Below are 26083 nucleotides of genomic sequence, written 5' to 3' on the forward strand. Positions count from 1 at the left end.
GTTGTGCATGTAGAAAAATATAACTGTTGATGGTAGTATTAAAAATATCGAAAAGGACGTAAGTACAACAATATTAAATAATATCTATAAAATTAGAACAACAAGAGGAAAGTTAATTTATTATCAGCACAAAAATAACAAACATAAGAACGATGTTGGTTGCAGAAAAAATAATAGAAACAGTTAAATAACCCAAAAAAAGTATAAAATAGACATTGTAGCACTGCAAGAATTAGGTTCGGAGGGGGGGGGGGGACAAGGATGTATTGATAAACAGAACTTTCTAATGTTATACTCAGGAGCAAAGAAGGAAGGAAAAAGTAGTAGGATTCATGATCATGACGAAGACATTAATGCTTAGAGTGGAAAAGTGGATTTTTTACAAATAACTGCAGGAACTGTCGTTTGTCTGGCCGGCTTAGTTTCACAAATATATTTATATATATATATATATATATATATATATATATATATATATATTTATCAGAAATAAAATGAGTATCCAAATATTTGCCTCGAAAATGAGTTGATCGAAATAATTTAGGTATAACAATTAGCAACGTACCTAAGTATAAAGACTGGCCCCATAATGGTAATGTTAAAAAAGTATGTACTTACTTTGTAGTAATGTCCAAAAGGTGTATATTCATTACTTTAATTCGATATATGAACGGAATTTTTGAAAGACAACGTGCTCAGTTTTTGAGCTATGTGAACAATATCACCGAAATTGAATGTTTCGAATTAAGATATGTCCCAAAGGACCCTTCATATTCTAATTTGCGCTTTTTATCGATAAGTACCAGACAGACTAACTCCAAAACAGGCAGGTACTTGCAAACTAATCTGCCATAAAGTGTGTAAAGAGTCCAAAAAAAATTCAAAGCTCTTACAATCATCCACAAAAAACGCGTGTTTGTAAGCAAAACCACTACGGCGAAGGCAATCAACATTATTATACGAATCAAAGACCTATTTTTTGCTTCGCATCCATCCTCATGGATATGCCGTGAAGATGATGTCCAGTTTTTACTAAACCCCACACATGGCCATGAGGACGACGCCCTGGATCATTCGACCTCGTGCCCGTCCATGAAGTGAGTTCGCACTTCAAGGTGGGCCGCAAGATCTAACACCAGGTGTTGAAGAGAAGGATGCTCCAGTAACTCGGCTTCGGGTAAAGGAGGCTGACATCTGGGACGGTATTGGCGACCTTTGAATGCTCTGTGTAAGTGCAATACCACGTCACAGAACACGTACCGAAGTAGCAACAGGCGCAGGAAATCATCACCGAAGAATTGAAGATATGAAGATTCTGAAAAATATAGTCCTTTATTTTCTAGTAAATTATTAACATATTAATTGATTCTGGGTAATTAAGTTCTTCCTAGTATACATTCGTATCAATTGGACGAGAACCAATACATGAAACTGCAATTTAGCACACGCAATTTAGATACATTGTAGCGTTGTAAATTTTGCGCATGGGTAGAATATATTAATTTTAAATTAATTAATTTAATAATTAGATATATTAAGTCAAATAGAAAATTTGATTGTTTACTCAGTTACAATAGGTTTTTGTATAGATTGATTTTTATTCTACAAAATGCGGACAGGAACTTTCTAAACACGGGCGAAATTTTTGATCAGATGTGTGTTACTGATTATGGCTTGTATATTTCCACTTATTCGTAGTTAAATATGTGGGACAAGATATTACCATGATTTATTTGGTTTAAAAAGAACACTGTAAGATTAAAATATGCAATCCATCTTTTGTAAAATATAGTAGAGCTATTCCCCTGGACATCATAAACATAATTGAAAATATCTACCGAAACAACAAGGTAAAAGTCAGAATATACGGATAGCTTACTGAACTTATAGTCACAGATAATGGAACCAAATTGTACAATTTATTGATTTCTATGCTTATTAATTTAGTCACGAATGAAGTCATCAAATGAAGGGGATAAAAAATGGAATTCATTGTAGTGCAGTGATTGAGTCACACTCAATATCATGAAAAACTAAATATTTGGGCAGGAATATTAGGCGGTGCTATAATTGGCCCCTTGTTCATACCAGGCAATTTAAGTGGCGACATTTATCTCGATATGCTGGAAAACACCATCGAACCTATATTTGTGCATGAATTAGAGAACCAAAGAGACGATCAAGGCAACCTAGCTCTAGACGAAAATTTGCTGCACTCCCAACAAGATGAAGCATCTCCTCACTATGCAGCTCCAGTTACAAATGGTTGGATACTAATTATCCGAACAAATGGATTGGAAGGAGAGTTCCTATTGAGTGGTCACCGAGGTCACCAGATTTACCGCCACCTGAGTTTTTCCTATGGGATTACCTTAAGTCAGTTGTTTATACAATTCAACCTGCGCTACTTGGGGAATTTGAAAACTTAAAAAGATAGGAAATAAATTCCTATTATTTATCTGCACGGCAGTTATAAAATTTCTCAGGCTCTTTGGGACCTTACTTTATTATTGTGTATTTCTATAAGATTTTTGAAGAAATAACTGTAAAATGTAACTAGTTATGTGTCTATTAAGTATAGTTAAGTAATGTAATAGTGTTAAAATCTATACTTCATTTTTAATTTTGAACATACTAATTTCAAACTTACCAACACGTGATCTAGTGAAAAGGCGAGATGCTTCTGTAACGAAACGATCAACAAAACTTTGACATCTCTCCCAATGATGTATTGGAATAGTCGTTAAATTGCAACAGTAACAGAATGCGGTTAATGGAGAATGTAAAAATAACGTAAACAAAGAACCATTGTGTTGTTGATCTGAAAAATAAAAAAATAATTTAAATAGATATATCTGCTATAAATATATGTTAATATACTCTTAAATATTGTTTATTTAATTTTTTAATGTTGTATATTGTTTATTTATTTATTGCTCGTAAGATAAATGTTAAGAACTAGATAACTAAGAAAAGTGCGAGTCATTAGAGAGTCATCTGTAAAACTTAAATGCACATCATATCAGTGTACACAAGGATGAGAGAAGAAATAAGGACATAATACACTGCCGAGTATAAAATAAAAAAAAGTGTATTCTCTCCTCTGGCTTGCAAACGACAAGGCATGTGCTTTCAGATTTTGGATCACATTCGCTATAATGCTTACCTTGAAAAGCTGGTGGTGTATCTTGAGGTGACATTAAAGTAACTAACGGTTGTCCAAAATATCTAGGAATGTGTTGAAATACGAAACTATTGTCTGAATCTACGATGACAAACAGCGGTCTTCTTGTGAATGGATATAAATCACCAGGGTAAAGGCAGTGAGCTTCTTTTTGTTTTTTGTGGTCTCCGTCTCTTCGGCTACTAGTTAGAACGCCACCAAGATCGTATCCCACTAAAAATTAAGTTAGAAATTATAACATTCGATATATCTAGGACACTTTTTATACATTTTCTAAAGAAACAATAATTAAATAGGGCTTCACAGGTTTTTGTGTTAAAATAAAAGAGCAATATTACTTAAATCAATATTATACTGACACTTACTATCTTCTGGATGTTTTGTAGTCGAAAAACATCCATCGGCAGATAAATACAATAATAGAGCACCATTGGTGGGTAGTTCTTTAAAACCACTCGCTAAAAATACTAAGACGTGACTTAACGTGGGTTTGTACAATAGATATTTGTGAGGATTTTCCCTTCTTGATGGCCTATCTCCATTTTCGATATACCTATAAACAAAATAAGTTTTCTTATACAAAATACAAAATAAGGCTTCTCCAGATTTATAGGACTTAAATTGGAATTATTAGTTCCTGTAGTAAAGAGGCTAGGACAGTATGACCTTACAGTAATACTTTTTCCCTAGATCTTTTGAATAACGGAGCATTTTGCAACAACTGGCAATAGTGCCCTTCCGCAAGAGTCAATGTGTTAGAGCGTGGGAGAAATTTAATTTTTCCTTAGATCTGGAAGATTTAAAAAATTCTAAGGTTCATTCTGTTAATTTTTTGAGCGTTTTGTGGTGGGGGTAGAATAATTGGTCGGAACGTGACGTATGATACATCATTGGGAAGAAGAGAGGATAGCGAATATGTTGATATGTGGCAGCATTAGAAAAAACAAACAATGTGACTACTAAAAAGGCACTACCCAGCATCTTCTTTATTAATGAACGTATAGAAACATACGAGATATCATGGGGCACTATGGATGAAAATAGATTTACCGTAAGACAAATTTTGATTTATTTAATTTTGGAAGACCTCTGTCTGAGCACAAAATAAATAACTGATGAATCCTAACATGCGACATGGCAAATGAAAGGGGAGGATATAACAATTATATATAGGAGGATAAAAACGAGGTGGGACGAAAAGTATATTTAAGGTATATAGCGTACCATAAAAAAAACATATATACAAGTTATAATAAAAAAACATGATGTTAGGTCAGAAGAGCACCAGATCCACACTGCCACGCATTCGGGTAGAGGCTACATAAAATTATTAGGGATGAGAATTAAGTAACATTATTAGGGATGTGTATGTGTATGTTTTGAGAACAATAAAAGTACGCAAAACTGCATACCTTGGACACATACTAAGGAATGATAAATATAGTCTTCTGCAGGTCATCATGCAGGGTAAAGTCGATGGCAAAAAGGGAATAGGTAGAAAGAGGAAGTCATGGCTGCGAAATATTCGAGACTGAATTATTCCACGTTGCAAAAGATAGAGAAACTTTTAGAAATGTGGTCGCCAACCTCCGTTAATGGAGACGGCATAGTAAGAAGAAGATTATGGATGTGGATTCACTAGAATTCCAAGCTGCGTACTACATTTTATCTACGACCAACAAGTAATTTATTGTTTTATGTTGGTATTGTACTTTTTTGAAATGTGTATCGAGTTGCATACTATGTACTATCGTCGTACCACAATATCTCGTATATCGCTATACGTTCATTGATAACGAAGATAATGTGTAGTGCCCTTTTGGTAGTCGCCTTGTTTGTTTTTTTTATCTTAATATAATCATTATCTCCTAATCTTTCATGTAACATACCACACGCTCCAATCGGACCAATAACAACGGAGACATGTTGTAATATTTTTCTGTCTCATCATATTCGCTATCCCCTCTCCTTTTCAATGATGTATCATACATCACGACTTGACAAACTATTTTACCCCCTTCCTCCAAACGCTCAAAAAATGACCAGAATGAACCTTAGAATTTTTTTCAAATTTCCCCAGATGTGGGGATACATTAAATTTCTCCCTCACTTTAACACATTGGCTCTTATGAAAAACACTGTTGCCAGTTGTTGGAAAATGCCCCGTTGTTCAGAAGATCTGGTGAAAAGTATTATTGTGAGTACTGTCCTAGCTCCTCTACTTCCTCTTTTTTCATTTCAAACAAAAAGTTATTAATAAATAATTAGCTATAATGTTGTGTAGTGTTTTTTACAACTAAGGCAATGTTAAATTACTAGGAACAACCAATATCGCACATCGTTAGTATTTCCGAATATTATCGAGAGGCGATTGAAGAAAGAAGTATTATATATATATATATATATATATATATATATATATATATATATGTATATATATATATATATATATATATATATATATATATACATATATATCTTCTTCTTAGGGTGCACGTCCGTTCCGAACGTTGGCGATCATTCTGGCTATGATGACTTTGTTGGTTGCTATACGGAATAGCTGTGTTGAGGTCTTTCAATACCATGCTCTCAGGTTAGCAGGCCAGGTTATTCTTCTTCGTCCTGGGGCCCTTTTTCCTTCAATTTTACCTTGCCAATTGCATTGGAGTAGCTCGTATCTGCCTTGATTTCTGTTCCAATATATCCCTTATATGTCCCAAGTACTGCAGCTTACGGTCCTTCACGATGTTGACCAAATCCGCGGTTGTGTTCATCCTCTGCAGTAATTCTTTATTGGTGACTTTGTCTGTCAATGGTATCTTCAGGATCCTTCTGTATAACCATAGCTCAAAAGCCTGAAGTTTTGATAGAGTTTCCGCCTTTAATGTCCACGTTATTACTCCGTATAGAAGCACTGAGTATACGTAACATTTAATCTATAATATATATATATATATATATATATATATATATATATACAGGGATGAGTGCCTTAAGAACCGGCAAAATAACGCAAAAGATAGAAAACATAATACGTTGTGTGAAATAAAAAGAGATGAAAGGAGTAGAGGTGACAAATTATCGATATAAACCTATAATATACTTTACATTACGTTAGAATTATCGAAAATTTCCCACCTTTAGACGTTAGCTTATGAGCTGGTTGACTTCAGTCATAGTAATACGTATCACGTAATGTGAGTAAAAACAGTTTAAGTAGGAGTATTTTTTATCCAAAATTAAAGTATTGATCAATAATAAACTATGATTTAAGACGTCGCATACACTCTTCTCAATACAGAATTATCATAGCTTGTTATTCTATATTCGTCAACACAGAGTTAATTATCAAATTACTACTAATTAAACTGTTTATTTACATTTGCTTTATTGCCTTCAATCAGTTTTTACTTTATGCGAAATTTAAAAAATGTAAATGTTCGACGTCATACTTGTAATATTATGACTGAAGTCAACTAGCTCATAAGCTAACGTCTAAAGGTGGGAAACTATCGATAGTCCTAATATAATGTAATGTAAATTAGAGGTTTCTATCGATAACTTCCCACCTCTACTACTTTCATCTCTTTTTATTTCACAACGTATCATGTTTTCTATCTTTTGCGTTATTTTGCCGGTTCTTAAGGCACTCATCACTGTATATATATATATATATATATATATATATATATATATATATATATATATATATGTATACATAAAGTATCGTTCCATAATCGGTGGCAGCGCTATTTTGGTTGGCCAAGTCGACAATGAAAAAAAAAAAAAAAAAAATTATTTGTTTATACGATCAAAACAAAAGATTTTTCCAAATCTATAAACGCATAAATTTGTCTTTATCATAAGATAATATTAGTGATGGAATTAAGAGATTTTTGTTCTTCGTAGTCTTTCTTTCCCGTACGGACATCGTATCATATGCTGTAGGTATATATTTCTATGTGACATTTTCTTTAATGCCATTCATTTCTATTTTAAGACGTTTAAATGCAATCAAACGCAGATTTGCCTATACTTTGTGCCATTTTATCAACATAGCTGAGAGCCTTAACTGAGAAATATGAACTAAACTCAAATTTAACAGTATTACTAACCCTTTTGGCGGGTTTATCCCATACGGTACCCTTCCTGGAGCTGGAGAAGCGTCATAAATATGATTGAAATCTTCTTGAGGCTCCCTTTCTAGCGTTTGAATCATTCGGAACATATCCATTGTCAGTTCTGAGAATTTAACTTGTTCCGATGCACTTCCTATTATCAGAATTTCTTGTAGGGTTAAATTCATGTATTGTGATTTTTCTACAGGCGGTGTTGTTAAAGGGCTCAATCTAAAAATAATAAGATAAGTTACAGATTAGAAATCATAGTACATAAATAATATATAAAATATTTAAAGAAAAGTTTGAAATTCCAGTACATAGGCAATTTATAATTAATCCGTTAAAAATCTAAAGGAAAGACATCAACTTTTCTCCACAAGATAAATAGTACTATATAATTCACCTATTAAAGCCTTAAAGTCAGCCCTTTATATTCTCACCTTTACAAAATTTTCAATTACGATCCAATCAGTTTGTATTGGAACAATAATTATAAGCCCAAAACTCCTACCATTCTCTCAGAATGAAGTTTGGAAAATAGTGTGCAATTCAGATATCAATTTTCAAATAGGTAGCCGAAAATAGATGCACCGAAAAATTGTATAAGTCTATATCAAAAACTCAGCTAGGATCAATTGGTATAAACATCCATTCACAATAACACAAAACGGTGACAAAATTTTCAATAATATCTAACTTCATAGCTTTACTGGCTGCCCTTTTGCTCGTTTTTAAGACTTATTTTAAACTTTAGCGCTTATTGTATATAAATGAAAAGATTGCATGACTATAAAATGAGAATAAATGACAAGTTAACAATGACAAATGAACTAAAAATCATAAAAATAATGCGCGTAAGCAATTTCTTCAGCGATTCAGATTCTCTAGTATCTAAAATGTCACGTACACCAAATACACTCACGTGCAAAAACTATGACTTCTTACCTATGTGATAGAACAATCGGATTAGTATCGGCGTGTAGGACTTGTACTAGAGAGTCAGATTGAATAAATCCCTTGATTTCATCTAGGACCAAACTCCATTCGATCTGATCGTCAGGCTCGTACGTACTCGTGTAATCGGCGATATGTCTGTCTAATTCTACTATTAATTCTCTAACTAACTTCATTCGTCTTAATAAAAGGCAAACGACTATGAATCGAGCATAGTATCTTAACTTTTTAACCATTAATTCAGACCTAAAAAGAATCTTTTTTAAAGAAAGAGAGTCCACAAAATAATATTTTATAAATGATGAAAAATGATAAAAAGGTTGCCAATGTAAGTTCATATTACTAGTGTATAGTCAATAGAGATAAGTCAATTCTCACAATCTTAAGTAAGTTTTTTATTGTAGTAGAAATTCTAGGCTACCGGTTTCGAGGCTTAAAATATATATCCTATCATCAGGCCACAGTACAGAAGTCTTTTTTCTAACAAAAACTACAAGCTAAAAACAACATGAAACAAACACTGAACAACTAAAACAAAACAAGAATTAAAATTAAGATTAAAACAAGCCAACAACTCCAATTAATTAAGAGAATTGAAACGATTCTTCTTCTTTAAGTTCCATCTTCTATCGAAGGTTGGAAAGCATCATGGCTATGTGGACTCTGTTGACTGCCGCTCTAAAAAGTTCTGCACTACTGCATTCAAACCATTCCCTTAAGTTCTTAAGCCATTGAAACGATATATAAAGTTAATTAAATGAGAACTGTAACATTAATTCAGTGAGAGAATTGACACAATACAGAATATATTGAGACATCAGTGACATTTCTTATAACTAGTACAATAAATTAATATAAGGGTTGTACATTTAAATTTGAAATAAAAGTTTGGACGATAAAAAATTACGAATAATTACAAATCTATATTGGCGTCAAGTGGCAAGAATAAAAGTTAAACAAGAACTCGCAGATGAGGTAAATATAAAAAGATGAGTGAGACAATGCTGTATACTATCGCCTTTACTCTTTAACTGATATTCAGAAGAAATATTTAAAGAAGCCCTACAAGGTGGTGCTCGCTAATTGCGGAGAACTACTTAAAAATCTAACGAACAAAATAAAATAAGCCTGTGATCAGTATGTATTAAAACTTCATAAACGTTAAGAAAACTAAATATATGATAGCAAACAAAAAACTATATAAAGGATGACAGTATAAAAGTCGGAGATGCCGTACTGGACAGAGTAGAGAAAGTCGTGTTTCTCGGCAAAAATATCAATGTCAGCTGAAGCAGAAATTAAAAGCCGTATAAAACAAGCCCGAGTCACTTTTGTAAAAATGAGGAACGTACTTTGCAGCCACGATCTTAGTATTTACCTACGCGTTCGAAAGACATATTGCTATATTTTTCGAGCGTTACTGTATGGATTGAAGCTTAAACGCTTAGAAGAATTTGAGATATGGTTATACAGACGACTACTACGAATAAGCTTGGCCGACAGAGTTAGAAATGCTGAGGTCCTTAGACGTCTGAACCAAACAACACAACTGGTCAATATAATAAAGAGACGCAAGCTGGAATATTTCAGTCACATTAGGAGACACCCTGAAAAATATAAAGTTTTACATCTGATCATTCAGGGTGTAGCATTTGAAATATTTTGAAATTCCCTCGTATATGTATTAAATTAAAATCCCCTTATATATGCATTATAATAAGGAAGAATTTTTTCAATGTTTCTTAGTTCGTATCTTTCAATTTAAGACCCAAATAATATTTCGTTCTTTTCATGTCGCCAAGTCGATAATAAATCATTTTTTTGTTTGTTTATGTCACAGGCGCAAATTCTTCGATATTTCTTTGTTCAAACCGCCCGATATTGCGTTTTCAAATTAATAATTTACGTCTTCATTTTCGTTGTGTCTTGTTTATACCCAAAGTGCTTTGTTTATTCTAACTTATGCAATCAATTTTTGAAGATAATTTCGTCACTCTCGCTGGAGCGGCGGTCAAGTCAAGACGTCAAGAGTGATAGGCTCCAGCGTTTTGTCCAAATTCACGTCGAATTTGTAGTTTTCTGTTTGGGTCCCTTTTCAGGGAAATCTTCGTTTTACGTTATGGGAAACAATTTTAGTAGCAGTTAATTAGTTAATGCAATCTAATTCTACCTGTTCCCGTTGTTTAAGAGGCAGAGTCATAAGTTTTGTGTCCAGTGCCAGCTTCGGCCTCAAATGGTCGGTCCAATTCTCAGTGTGAGATGCAGTCCCTTTGTTCGTGTGTACGTGTACAGAGTTCAACTCCAGTTTCCAACCTCAGGAACTTGTTTTTGTGTTTTTGTGAAATCCAGGTAATTCTTATTTCATCAAATTTTAAAGTAAAAACAGACTTTTTTTAACAATAATTGCTTTCGTTAAAATATAAAAATAGTAACATTTAATATTGTAAATTTTGGGTTTTGATTTTAGCTGTTATTTTATTTGTTTTCAGTTTTTAAAATTTATTGTTAACATATGACAGCTAGCTTCATTATTTTCGATATTTATTTGTTTTTTTTTGTTTAAAAAAAGGTTAATCTCTGTGCGGTAACCTTTGTAAGTTTATGTAGTATCTCCAACTCCTGGAATTTGTAAACAGATGACACATGTAAGTTTTTTTTTGTATTTTTGTATTTTGCGACTATTGTTGTATCATTTTTGCACTGTCTATTTTGTAACTGTTTGTGGTGACACAAAAATAAATGTTAAATATTGTTTCTTAACATTTTGTTTATTTTTTTAAACTAACCTTTTTTGAGTTTCATTTGAAAAAGATAAGTTTTGCATTTCAGATAATTATTTCCCTAGTTACAACTAATTGTTGTAATGGTTATAATTAGGCACCTCGAAGTGGCGCCCTTTCTAAATTACTAGAGGTGTTTCCTGTTTCTTTTTGTTTTGTTTGTCCCAAGAGATTCATGACCTTTTGTTTTATATTTTTGTAGTTGCCCCAATCTCAACCCCCTTGCCATTTACTTATCCACGACCCCAAATCTCCTAACAAACCCTAAGTGCCGTTCGCACAAGTAGCGTTTATTTTGCTTGCCTTATCTTCGCCCCCAGTAATTTCTATCCCAAATCTTCTACCCCTATTAGTAATACCCTATGGTAGGCAAAATAATTCGTTACAAGGGAAAGATCCAAGGTAAACGTGGTTTTGGTATAAAAAGAACATGATGGCTAAAAAATCTACGACAATGATATGGAAAATGAACTACATTATCAACACATTACAACAACGATCGATAACGGTCATGTTAATTGAAGAAGTCAATTCTCTCACTTGATTAATGTTGTAGTTCTCATTTAATGAACATTATATATCGATTCAATTCTCTTACTTAATTAATGTTACAGTTGTTGGCTTATTTTAATTTTAATTTTAACTCTTGTTTTGATTTAGTTGTTCATTGTTTGTTTCATGTTGTTTTTAGCTTGTAATTTTTGTTAAAAAAAAACTTATGTACTGTGGCCTGATGATGGGGCATATATTGTAAGCCTAGAAACCGGTAACCAAAAAAATTTAACAATAAAAAACTACTTAAGATTTTGAGTATTGACTCATCTCCTTTACAGTAGTATTTTATATATATTTTTAAAGCTTTAGGATACAATTACTAAACCAAATAAGACTAAACTTATTTATAATTTATGCTACCGCTTCCTTCTTCTCTTAAGTATCTTCTCGATTTATGTTGGCGACCAATATATGGCAATATTTTCTGTATCCTAAATTTAATGCAAAGACTTAACTACAAAAAATTAAATGATTTGCTGTTGTGTGAGCCCAATCTCTCATATTACGCAACCATGATTTTCTCTAACTTCCTGTAATCCTCTTACCTTAGATCTTGCCTTTTAATATTATTTAAAATTGTTGAAATATTACATGGTGCACCAGATGTGCAAGATATGATGTTTTTTTTAATTTTAATTCTACTAACTAGAGGCAGGGATGTATTAGTGCAATTTAGTGTCTGTATCTCTTCGTTACTAGATGCTATTGATAGGATCAACTAATTCTGTACATCTATCCGTATATCCACATTTTTTACTTTTATTTTAGGTTTCTCGACAAGGACACTTTTTTAAAATATCCTAATCTTGTTGTCGTTGATAGTCATTAGACCTGGACCTCCCAGGTTGTAGTAAAAATTTGTATCGTTTGAGCTACCAGACGTAATAAACACAGCGATAAACACTGTGAAGCAACGGACTTTTCGTGTAAAATTTGCTATCTCTCAGATTATAACAAATTCCGCTTTCGATGCCAATTATTTTTTGTTTTGCCCCCAATGTTATTTTACATTGAGTAGAAGTTTTACTGTACTACTTTTAATATTCTCCAATAGTTATCCAAATATGGTCATCCAAAACTCATGATTAATATTTCTTCTCAACCAATCTTGATGTTATGTATTTACTTAATTACTTTATTGCTGCTAGAAATTCCCTTCTAGTTACATTCATTGTCTTATAATGCTTTAACTCAATTTAACGTCTACTAAAATAATGTAACTAGTTTATTATCCCTTCTATATAGTGGTTTTTATTTCTTATTAAAAATAATAAGACGTTTATATCTAATACATAAAAATCCTTACCTATCTTCTTTTGCTGCTCTTGAATAATATGCACGACCGCGTATGGCAGCATAAAATGAGTATGCTTCATTTAGATAATTAGTTTCACTAGTTCTCAAGCTAAAAGTAGACAATTATATTGACATAAAGAAATTATTAATATTTACGAATAATCGTATAGAAATTATTAAAAATGTTAGAGAGGAATCTAGAAAATATGAACATAAATAATTGGGACAAAGCAGTAAAGTTAGGTAGAAACAAAATGAGGATTGATCTCTAAACCAGTAATAAACATCCGTGTATTTCACATTATCATGTACTTGAAAATAATTATATAATTAAAATATAAAACTAAAAACGATCATTTTAGGCAGCTAAATACACGATAACTGCCTAATCGGGTAGTCAAACGAAGTAATAAAGAAATACAAATGAATAATACATATGGAAAGTACCTATAGTTATATTAAAACCCTGTACAGAAGCTGAAGTAATCATAAAAATCAACTACATCTACCGAAAATTTTAAATTAATAAGGTCTTGAAAATGTTATTCAATTTTACAAAACATTTATTATTTACGAAATATTTAAAAATATTGGGAATTTAAATAGTTAAAACATTTGAAACTGGCGCCTCCGGCAAATTTTCGTAAAAAGAAAAACACTGACGAAACAATAATTATAAATTACCCTGAAAATATGACAGAAAATATAAAACTAAAAATGATTGCTTCAGACAGTCTAAATAATTGATACCTGCAATTTCGGACAATGAAAAAAAAAAAAAAAGAGAAATACAGACTATCTACAAAAGACAAATCTCATGGAAAGGTTAGTTATATAAAAAAAACATCAAAAAGGAATTAGAGAACATTCTAGTTCAATAAATAATATAGGTATATGGTATATCCAATAGTAAACAAGAGGGCACAAATCATGGCATATGTAAATGATGTAAACATAGGTCGCACTCAACAATAAATGCTGAAGTCATTCTCCTGTTTAGAAAAATTCGCCACCAAGTTAGGGCTCAAGGTGAATTTTGGGAAAACCGTGCCAACATTGGAGAAGTCATCCAAATTACCATAATGGTGAAAAATATACAAAACGTCTCAGAATTTACATACTAGAACCTATCTAGCAACTTGAGCATACAATTAATTTTTAGGACATCTGAAATCAGACATATTTACAAGGGAAACTAAATGCCAGATTAACAAAACCTGAACACACCAGTCGTTACCTACGGTTTAGAAACTTGGGTACTGACAAAAGACGAAGAATCGTAAATGGCAATGTTTGAAAGAAACGTCCCTCAATATAAATGTATTTGATGGTTTATATGAAATGACATTTGGAGGAGACTATACAATTTCGAATTGTGTCAAGCATACGGAGAATTTCTGGTGAAGCTGATTAAACTTACAAGACTGAGATGGATGAGCCGTGTGGAGCTCTTTGAATCAAGGTGTGGCCTAAATGCGATATACAGATCAAATACAGGAGGATCTGAGAGAACTAGAAACTAGAAACTGTAGAACGAAAGCTAGAAATAGGAAGTAATGAAGAGGGGTAATTTGAGCAGGCCAATGCTCAACCTAAGCCAATGGTAGTATGACGATATTCAATAAAGGAAACACATACTGTCGCTTATATACGAGGTGTATAAGCTGCAGTTAGTGATATTAAAATGACATAAAAATGTAAAATTGGTATTTAAATCCATTTGAAATAATTTAAAAACACTTTAAATAGGAAATAAATATGTGAATAAATATGTATATGTTTTGAAGAAACAATATTTGAAGAGAAAACGGTTTATCAGCGCATTATATCTGTACTAATTTAGCTTCTAAATGAAGAAGTTTGAAAGGATCCATGCTGGGCCAGGATACATAATAAGAATGTTAGATAGCCGATGAATACAGAAAACCAAACGAAGTACAGGACGACCATCAACACGATAGATCGACTACTTTAAACAAAAACTGGATGGAAGTGATACAAAAGAGATGCGTTTGGAAATAGAAGAGTGATTATATTCAGAAGCTAACGTTCGAGGCTAAATGATTATTGATGAATTAATAAGAATTAAATCATTGGAGATAAAAGTATTTAATTAAAACTTGTTAAAGTCATTAGAGTTTGAATTGATTGGTAACTTTTCATAAGCTTAAAATTATAAAAAAGGAGTATCACAAAGGAACATGGATATCAAATAACGCATATCATAAATCGTATCTTGAGAAAACGCTTGAGTTCGGAGTCGACACCCATCACATATTCGTGGATTTCAAAGCCACATACGACTCAGTCAACAGACAAAAACTTCTACAGGCTATGGTGGAATTTCAAATGCTGCTTTATCTTGTTCAACTAACGGAACTTACACTCACAGGCGTAGAGAGTATAGTCAGAATCCGAAACGACTTTTCCAGACCCTTCCATTGTAAAAATGGACTGAGACAGGGAGACGGACTGTCGTGTCTCTTATTTAACCTTGCACTAGAAAAAGTAATTCGAGAGTGCCATATTAATACGAATGGCACCATCTTTAATAAATCTGTACAAGTGGTCCGATATGCAGATGACATAGACATTATTGCTAGGTCCACAGAATCTCTGATCGAAGCATTTCGATCACTAAGGGCGTCTGCACTTAGAATCGGTTTAAAAATAAACGTACAGAAAACCAAGTATATGTATTTTACTAGATGAGGCAACCAGGCCAGTGTTAACATACGGGTCTGATGACCAAACGTGGTCACTTACACAGAACGACCAAGAATTGCTTAAACGTTTCGAGAGAAAAATTCTAAGGAAAATATATGGAGAAGTCCAAGAACAGGGTTTGTGGCGTAGGCGCTATAACTTTGAGTTATACAGAAGTTTTGGGGAACCTGACGTTGTAAAATGTATTAAATTAGCACGCCGTCGATGGATAGGACATGTTATTAGGCGAGATAAAGATGCAACGATCAGAAAAATTTTCGACCGAAGAGGACCAGTGGGAAGACGAGCCAGAGGAAGACCAAAACTTAGGTATCAGGATAACATAGAGGATGATCTAAAATCCATTGGAGTAAAAGCATTGAGAAGAGTTGCCAGAGACAGAGGCGAATGGAAGATTGTTCTGAAGAAGGCTTTGGCTTATAACGAGCTGTAATGCCACTGATGATGATGATGAATGAGAATTAAATCATTGGAGATAAAAGTATTTAATTAAAACTTGTTAAAGTTATCAGAGTTTGAATTGATTGGAAACTTTTCATAAGCTTAAAATTATAAAAAAGGAGTATCACAAAGGAACATGGATATCAAATAACGCATATCATAACAAGAATAACAAAAATATCAAAAATTATCATCAAAGAAAAAAAAAAGGAACTGCTTCTAAAATGATAAGATAACTTTATATGTTTATATTAATATGTGTACTTACTAATAATGATAATACAGTTGACCAATTTTGGACGCTATTTCCCCTATCTGCCACCGTTTTAACCCGTATTTTGTATCTAGAATTTGACGATGCTGCTGTTGAAATTTCCATAATTTTGTGTAAATATCAAAAGTTCTGCCAAAGTATGCTTGCCACTGTTTATGGCCATATTGAGGCAAATCCCTACAATAAAACAAAAACACGGATTTTGTAGGTATGTGTTATAGATAAATATATAATTTAGTAGTAATAAACTAGGATAAAATAAAGCAGGTGATGAACTTGTAAGATCTATGCTAAAAATATGAAAATTCGTGTATTTTAAAATTTTTACCATCTGTATTAAAATAAATATTAAATACTAGTAGAAATGATAGGATACGCATCAGAGCAAATTCAAAATATGTTGCGCCAAAAACAAAAACGTTGTAGTGCTCCAAAAATTTAAAATTTAAAGAATTAATTTAATTATTAAAGAATTAAAAAAAAATTATTTCTACTTTTTATTTCCAGTTCTTGACCACTATTAACTTTCGTTCAGATTCCACAAAGGCTAGTAATTTATTTTTGTCTCCTACGTCTTGTCTTTGCCATTATTATTATTTCTGCTTCTCTTTTTTACTTCTTGAGATCGTCATAACAGATGAGACAATATTTGAGTGAAAAATAGAGCTTACATATCTAATCAACTCATCTTAGACATGCATCAAGCATGAAAAAGAGATAACCGACAATAGTGTTCAGAATCTTTGCAGAAAAAAATTGAGATGAAACCCAAAAATCCTGAGGTAGATGTATACGAAATAGTAAAATTAATAATCACTTAAGGAGTAGTCGCCTGGGAAAGTAAAATTAATCTAAGTAACACGATAAGTAATCTCGCTATGTTTTTAAGTCTAACTTTAATATGCATAATAAAAAACCGAAAGAAAAGTAGATCTCAAAAGATCCAAGGATTGGAAAGACTTATAAGGAATGAGACAATCCAAAAAACCTCTAATGAATTATAATCATAGAATATATACATATTAGATTGGTTTAAATATAAAAGGACTGCATACCTACTTTAACAGGAATACTTGGGATCTATTGTCGACTGAAAATGAAAAAACACAAAAACTTTAAAGTTGGCAGAATAGAAATTTTGTGAGATAGAAGATACACATATAGAAGTTTATACACATATACTGTCAAACTGCTTCGCACTAGGAACTCCATTTCACTTAATTTTGAGCAATTCAATACTGCAGATAAAACGGTCATATCTAACGCCTATGAGTAGTTAACGATATGCTACGTAACAGAACTTATTGGTTCCTTTTTCTTCAGGAACCATCTTCGCTGCGAAGATTGGCTATCATCATTATCATCACTGGGTTAACAACCCTTTTTGGGTCTTTGCCTATTCCAGGATTCTTCTCCCTTAAGACCTGTTTCTTGCTTTTTTCCCATTTTTTTAATTTTTAAGGTTGTTATATAATTTTCTATTTGTTCTATGTATCTCAGCTTTGATTTTCTCTTGTTCTTTTTTATACTGATACTTGTTTGCTTATTTTGTTTGGTATTTTGCCATCTTCCATTTTTTCAGCTTTCAGCTCTTTTTCTTTAACCTTTTTTTCTACTTCTTTCTCTTTCCCCATTCTTTTCAGCACCTCTGCTTTAGTAACTTTGCCAACGTATGATACTTTAAGAATTCGTCTGTTCAGAGACGAACTCTGAGAGTATCATGGGACCTCCATTTTACGTTTAAAGTCCCAATTCTGACACCGTAAAAAAGTTCATTTAGTAATAAGTCTCGACTACATAAAGCTGCCTTCAATCTTATAAAACCTGCTCGTGCTTTTTCTATTATTGGTATGACCTATGCGGAGTAGTTATTAGTGTTTCATGATAAACATACTTTTTTACTTCTTCTTCTTCTTCCTACTTTATAAATAGGCAAAATGCCTGTTTTACTTCGGTTTTTAGCCTCAATTGACGTTGTCTGACCATCTTTTCCTCGGTCGTCCCAATGATCTTCTTCCATTTGGCGATTTGTCTCTTGCTATTCGTACTATTCTATTTTCTGTCATTCTTTCGATGTGTTGATTCCATTTTACTTTTCTTCTTTTGGTTCACGCGTTTATTTCCTCTATACCACATCTCGCTCGTATTTCCTCACTTCTTACTCTGTCCCTTAGAGTTTGGTTTGTTATTTTTCGTAAGACTTTCATTTCTGTTGTTTCCAGTAGTCTTTGTGTTTTCGCCGTATCTGCTCTTGTTTCCGCTGTGTACGTCATTATTGGTCTTATTGTTGATTTATATATCCTGGTTTTCGTTTCCTTTGTGAGGTATTTGTTTCTCCAGATTGTGTTGTTGAGACATCCTGCTGCTCTGTTTGCTATGTTCACTTGTTTTTGTACTTCTTTCACTTTTCCGTAGCTTGACAGTTTTATTCCCAAGTATTCAGTTTCCATCAATTGTTCTATTATTTTGTTATTTACGACTAGTTTACATCGTCTCGGTTCCGCTGATATCACTATATATATTATCCCTATTTCCTTTTCTCCCATTCTATATCTTCTTCTTTTTTAACTTTCTTTATGATTTCATCCATTATCAGATTAAATATTAGAATCTCCTTGTCTAATGCCAGTTTCATGTTTGATAGGTTGCGATAGTTTTCCTTTACATCTTACCATAGCTATGTTATCTTTATATATATTCTCAATGGATTTTACTAAATCCAGTGATATTCTCTTTTTATATAATAAATGTATCGCGTCCCGAATTCTCACTCTATCAAACGCTTTCTTCAAATCTCTCAGACACATATACGCTGGTTTGTTGTATTCCAGCGACTTTCTTTTTATTTGTCTTATTATAAAAACTGCATCCGTGCATGATCTTCCTGTCCGAAATCCTTGCTGTTCCTCTTGCAGAGATATTCGTTCGTTTATTTTTGTCGCTATTATTCTTGTTGTCAATTTGAGTGTTGTATTTAATAGATTTATTGCTCGATAATCATTGGGGTCTTCCTTATCTCCTTTTTTGAAGAACATCACCATGATCGCTCTCCTCCATTCATCTGGTATTCTGTTCGTGGTAATTATTTTATTAATAAAAAGTTGCAGTTGTTGTACAAGGTGATCACCTCCATATTTTAAGAGTTCATTTGGTATTTGATCTTCTCGTGGTGACTTTCTGTTTTTTAATTTGTTTATTCCTTCTTTCACATCGTTTTGGGAGATTTCGGTCTTTTCCTCAGTTATTATATTTGGCGTTTCTGGTAAAGGTTCTTCGTTTCGTTTTTTAAACATTTCTTTCAAGAAGGCCAACCATGTATCCTCTTGTATGTGTTCTATTTTAACTAGTTCTTTCATTTCGCTTCTTTGTTGTCTTATGAAGCGCCATACGTGTTTCTGTTGTCCATAGAAATCCATCTCTAGTCCTTTTGTGAATCTTTCCCAGTAATCTGTTTTTGTTTTTCTTACCATTTGATGAGTTTCAGTTCTTATTCTTTTATATTCTTTATATGATTCATTCGATTTTTCTGACTTATATTTTAGGAAAGCTTTCTTTTTTTGGTGACATTTTTGTTTAACCTCTAGTGTAAACCATGGTGTTTTCGTTGACCACTTTTTGTTTATTATTTTCGTTCCAAGTGCTTCTCGGGCAGCATCCAGAATATTTTTATTAAGTTTTCTCCAGCTAGTCTCTACATTGCTTCCATTGTATTTTTTCCTTCTTGTATCAGTTTAAGTTTCATTATCATTTTTATTTTTACTGTTCCACATGAACTTTGTCTTTTTTTGATGTTGGGCGATGATCCGTACTCCTCACTATATTCTGATATTTTGCCCACCAATCTCTTCAGATCATTTAAGTTGAGGTAATTATTACTCGTCTGCTTATCGAACATTGTTGACAGTAACTCGGTGACTTTAATGCAGGCATTTAATTTTCCAAAGCTTTTTTTATAATTTCTTTCAAATATATATTAATCGCCGAGACAGAAGACAAGCACCAAAGATTAACACACATCTTCAATACGACAGCCAAGGAATACAATATGATAATATCAGCAGAAAAAACCAAATGTATGACATCTAAATACCCACTACCATGTAAAATCGAAATTGATGAAAAAATAATAAATCAGGAAGCAAGGTTTAGATATCTGGGAATAGTCATAACTAGTTACGGAGATGTTAAAGAAGAAGTACGACAACAAAGTTCAAAAGCAAGTAACGCGACGGGATCTCTTAATGACACAATCTGGAAGAACAAACACCTAAGACAAGACACAAAACAAGAACCTATGAGGCAGCAATCAGACCTATATTAACATACATGGCGGAGACAAGACCTGACACATCTAAAACGAGACGACTACTAGAAACAACAGAGATGAAAATACTTCGACGAATATCAGGGAAAAGTCTGTTGGATAGGGAGAGAATCGAAAACATAAAGAGAGCATGCAATATAGAAGACATAAATGGATGGGTGACAAAACGAAAACAGGAGTGGAACGAACACATTAGTAGAATGGCAGAGGATAGGATAGTACCAATAGCACGAGATAGGTCACCAAATGGACGAAGAAATATTGGCAGACGATAATTTAAACAATTTTGGAGGCTAATATTAAAGAAGAAACATGCTTTAAAGCTTACATACAAGAAGGAAGAAGAAGAAGGAAGAATACTTTTATATGTAGATTCTTTACTTTGATTGTCCAGGTTTCACATTCATAAAACAAAGCGAACTAGAAGTAACACTCAGACGTGTGTTCTGCGAGATACTTCTATTGCCTAATACCTTAGAACGCCAGTTAATGAATATTTTGAGTGCCAGCTTTGTCCCAATTTTTTTGGGCTTTTCCCGTTGCTCTCAAATTTACAGTTAATCCAGCTGTCAATATTTAAAGTCACAGTGCCGTGCCCAGTGTTTTGTCTTCTAATTTTATTAATTATTGTTCAATATTCGTTTTAATCTCTTAGTTAAAAAAGCATAGATTAAAATAGTTAGACACTTCAACATCCAAATGATACTCAGATGATATGAAGGATCAGAGTTACAAGTTCTTTAAGGAAGTAGTAGACCAAGAACAAAGAATACCTGATATTACACAGTTAGATAAGACATGTTTGTAAATAGGATCAATATTGGTATTACTTAAGATAAAATTTAATTAGTGAATGAATTAAAATGGACGAGATATTTAGTAAAAAATATCAATGAAACAAACACTTGCTATCTTCTTTCGATACAAAAAATAAGAAAAAATACAATAACAATGAAAAAACTAATACATACAGATATTCTAATATTACTATTGAACAAAAATAGATACAGATATCATTAGAAACATAAATCGTATAGCAAAAAGCCCATATTAGTCCAATAGCAATGAGAAAATCTAAATTGGGTGGAAACAAAAGCAACAGGATCAAATCTCATTAGGAAATATTTTTTCTTTATCACGCTAGACATAACTTTCTTTAATAAAAAGAGAATTATCTAAAAAAAATATTCTTTTAAAAAATTTAAAAAATTCAGAATGAAAACTTTTATAAAACATAAAGACTCTTGTAATGTATAGAGAAAAGAAAAGTGCAATATTAAGCAAATAATCAACTTTCCATAATATTTCGATACAAAATCGAGTAAAAATCGAAGAGATAGATTAAGGAAAAATATAAAACAACACAATATTTGAATATTGTCAGGGGAATGACTTGCGTGTCAATAGTAAGCTTTTTCGACCTGTTTAGAAGGATTTCTTACAAAATCAAAAATTTGCTTGCTTTTGCTAATATCTATTTTTAAGGCTTTAACAACTGTTTATAGAAAATAGTGCGTTATTATTTCTTTGCATTTATTGTGACATTCGTTTTTCCTTTTTCTTTTTCTTTAGTGCCACATCTAGTTTAGATGTGAGCGGTCAATAAGGATATCATGTTTTGTGTTTACTGCCCTTTGAAAAAATTCAGCTAAGGTCATTACAAACTCCTCGTCTCGGTCCTCTTTTGCCAAATACTTTACCCTACATGACGACTTGAGAAATCGATATAATATCTATCTTAGTTGCGCATTACATGTCCGAAGTACTCAAGCTTGCGTTGTTTTACTAAGCTTCTTTTTCTTTTCTCATGCATGACAGGACTTGGACGTTGGAGACATGCTCCACATAAGTTATCTTCAATATTCTCCTGTAGATCTATATCTCAAAGGCTTTAATCTTCCTTTAAGTGCATTGCATCAGTGGCCGGGCTTTAACTCTGTATACTAGCACCGGAGGAACGTAGCATCTCACTATACTCATCTTGGTCTCTAAGCTCAGGTTACTGTCGGATAGTAAAGACATTATCTTGGTAAATGTGAACCTTGTAATTTAGATTCTGAACTTAATTTCTTTCGGATAGTCTTACTGTGAGTTAAGGGTAGTTCTGAGGTAGCTGAATCTGTCGACTTTCTCGATCTCTTTATTAGCGGCGATTAGCGCCCCGGGATCTAAATTTGTGTGGCTGATAACCATGAATTTGGTTTTCCTAAGCTGTTGTGCTAAATTTACATAATAATATATAAATAATTTTATATATACTATTAAAAAGAAATGGTGATAATTAATATATTAGCAACCACCACAATCAATAATAACCAATTTTATAAATATTGTTGTTCTTGTAGAACATACCTGGATTGTTTTGCATAGTAAGGTTGACAATTAAATCAATTTAGAAGATATAGTAATTTTCTCAACGATCGTACACAATTTGGGATACGAAAATAAATGTAATTTTTCAGTTCAACCCAATACTATGTAAATTAGCAGTGTACTATACATATACAGTGTGCTCTAAAAGTAACGCATAAAATTCGTTATTTTGTTTCTGATAGGTTTTGCAAAAAATACGAAAAGATCGATTTTTATTTTCAAATTGTCATTTTTTTATTGCACACCTAATGTATAATTGAATGCACTCTATATTTAACTAAACAAATGAATAGCCTTTTAAAGACAAATTCGGCGATGAAAAATTATTTGTCATTTCAATAGGACCGTGCTTTTTCGTATTATGCTTTACTTGTTCATCAATATTTAGACTAACATTTTCAACGGTATTGAATTGGGAAAAGAGGCAGTATCGAATGGTCCCCTCGGTCACCAGATTTTTCTCCCATAGATTTATTTTTTTGGAGATACCTGGAAAGTAAAATCTATAGAACACCACCCGCATTTTTAAGTATTTACGTCAGCGAATTGTCAACGAAAGTCGACGAGTTACTCCGCAAATGCTCCGGAATATGAAAGAACGTTTCGAACAAAACCAAAACCAGAGATCATGAGTTTCAACATTTGGACAACTTAGGAATAAGTAACCAGCTAAAAATATGCATTTTAAAATGCATTATTTTTAAATAAATTAAATACAGTATTGAATCGAATTTAAGTTAAATACTAATGTATATGAAATTTTAAGGGATTTAAAACGATATTGTATTTAAAACCCATTGCCATTAAAAACTGTTGTGGTTATTCTTACCCTGGCTTAGGGATTAAAATAACACAATCTAAAATATCGAAAAAATGTGCCCCCTTTAATTAAACCTAAGAAATTGATGTGTCGCTGGGTTTTTAAAAATGTTGTCGCAGTTCCTGATAATACCGTTGATTCATTTTAGTCCGTCCACCCTTTGTTGTCATTATTCTTTGTAACTCTTCCATATTTAATCTTATTTTGTGCTACCACCTTTGGCAACTTAAAGATTATAAAACTTATAGCAATATTATAAAGTCAGACAAAATACACAACGAATCAAAAAGTATACAAAATATATTCAAACCATCAATAGAACATTGTACTATTTTAATATGTATCATTTAAGATCATTTTAATTTTTAAAATAAAATATATTTATTATACAATATGAATGTATGTATGCATTAGGTAATTTCATTACAAAGAAACCGATAGAACGGAATACCAAAATATCTGACAAAATTCTTGAACTTAGTGTAAGAATATGAGAACAGAAATGCCTATTGATCCTGCATTCAAGAAGAATTGAATCAACAGAAAACTATGACCAAGTTTCAAGACTTTTAGGAAGTTTTTCCTTCAACAAGAAGAAAAGCCGTAAGAATATAAGTAGAGCAATAATTGTTCTTTTCTTCAATATAACTCTTTCTTACACCAAGAGGAACCTACCCACCATGAACCAAAACTCTAGAACTTTTCATCCAAGTAAAAGAAAATGAGTAAAAGAATGATTACAGCAAGATGACCTATTTACCTCAAATTCAATAGACTTCTTACACCACAAGAAAATTATGTACCAAATTTCATGATTCTAGATTTTTTCTGTTAAAAAAGGGAAGGCATAAGAGTATCAGAAATAAGAAATATATTAATCCTGAGTTCAACAGAGGTATTCTTTGCACCAAAAAGGATCTATGTACTGAGTTTCAAGAATCCAGTACCTTTCTTAGGATTAATAAATAGGAAAGGCAGATAATATGCAAACAAGAAGAAATAGACCAAATAACTCCAAATCCAATAGAGTTCTTCATTACACCACGAATCTGACACTAAGAGGTAGCTCTGTACCAAACTTGAAAAGTCTAAAACTTTTCTTTTAGGAAGACGGGAAGCACGAGCGTATGAGAAGAAAACGATCTATTGACATCAAATTCAATAGCGTTCTTCCTAACACTAAGTGGAACGTTTATGCCAGTTTCAAAATTCTCAGATTTTTATTTCAAGAATTATCGTACAAATTCACAAACGGACAGGCATACTGTCAGGTGGAAAGGCGGACAGACAGACTGATAGACAGGCAGACAGACAGACGGGCAGACAGACGGACAGACAGACGGACAGACAGGCGAACATACAGACACAGAGACGGATGGGCAGACAGTTGAGAGATAGCCGAATAACAACATGACTTGTAGTAAATATCTGTTGGGTCTTTAATGTATTTGTCACATTTGTTTCAAATATGTATTTTACATTCTACAAAATAAATATTTATACAATAATTATTCTAGAATATACAAAACACGGACCTTACATATCGGGTCTTTATTAGGCCATATAAAGGGAATAAATAAAAATCCTTAACAAAATTCTTAATGACAAACCTATGACAAAACGTTCAGATTAGAAAGGCGAAATCGTCACTGAAACCTAATCGTTATTTAAATAAAAAAATATTATTAACATTTGGAAAATAGTTTCTTAAAATATTATTATATGCAGTATACATACTACAAATAGCTATAATAATCTACAAGAATAAATGAATGAACATTAACAAAACTGAAAAAAGAGTTTTCAGTAACTTTATAAATAATTTAAGAAAATTTAAGTTACACAAAAGATTTAAATTGCAAGAAAATGATTACTTAACTCTCACCATGTGGAAATTTGGAATTATTTCAGACATTTCTCAGTATTTAAATGAAAAATCCAACATTAATGTATGAATAAGACATAGTAATTATTAGTTGAAACCGCACACTTAGCAACAAAACCTCCAAAACAGTCGATAGAGTACATAATTACAGAAACTCGTCTTACCTTAAACCATTGAACAGTTGTTTAGATTTTTCTAGTAAATGAACAAATTCCATCACAATTTTTCTCTCATGCTCGTCCATATTCGCCATACCGACCATTTTTATTTAAAATTTTCCGTACTTCATATCTTGTAATGTTTCTAAATCGTGGAAAGATGGCAAGTTTGACGGGGCTTTAGTGAAATA

At 32.4% G+C, this 26083-nt stretch overlaps 1 protein-coding gene across 1 annotated transcript; it reads right to left on the reverse strand.

Moving 5' to 3' along the window:
- Window positions 1–502: 502 nt before the first annotated feature.
- Window positions 503–26083, reverse strand: LOC140437451 (protein SCAI). The gene is made up of 9 exons (XM_072526991.1): window positions 25899–26083; window positions 16327–16509; window positions 12901–12999; window positions 8251–8505; window positions 7300–7533; window positions 3550–3737; window positions 3167–3397; window positions 2651–2821; window positions 503–1315 (listed from the first exon to the last, which is right to left on the reverse strand). The coding sequence occupies exons 1-9, from the start codon at window positions 25994–25996 to the stop codon at window positions 1071–1073; spliced, it is 1704 nt and encodes a 567-aa protein (XP_072383092.1). The 5' UTR covers window positions 25997–26083; the 3' UTR covers window positions 503–1070.

The sequence above is a fragment of the Diabrotica undecimpunctata genome, chromosome 3, assembly GCF_040954645.1.
Source record: "Diabrotica undecimpunctata isolate CICGRU chromosome 3, icDiaUnde3, whole genome shotgun sequence".
Lineage (NCBI taxonomy): Eukaryota > Metazoa > Arthropoda > Insecta > Coleoptera > Chrysomelidae > Diabrotica > Diabrotica undecimpunctata.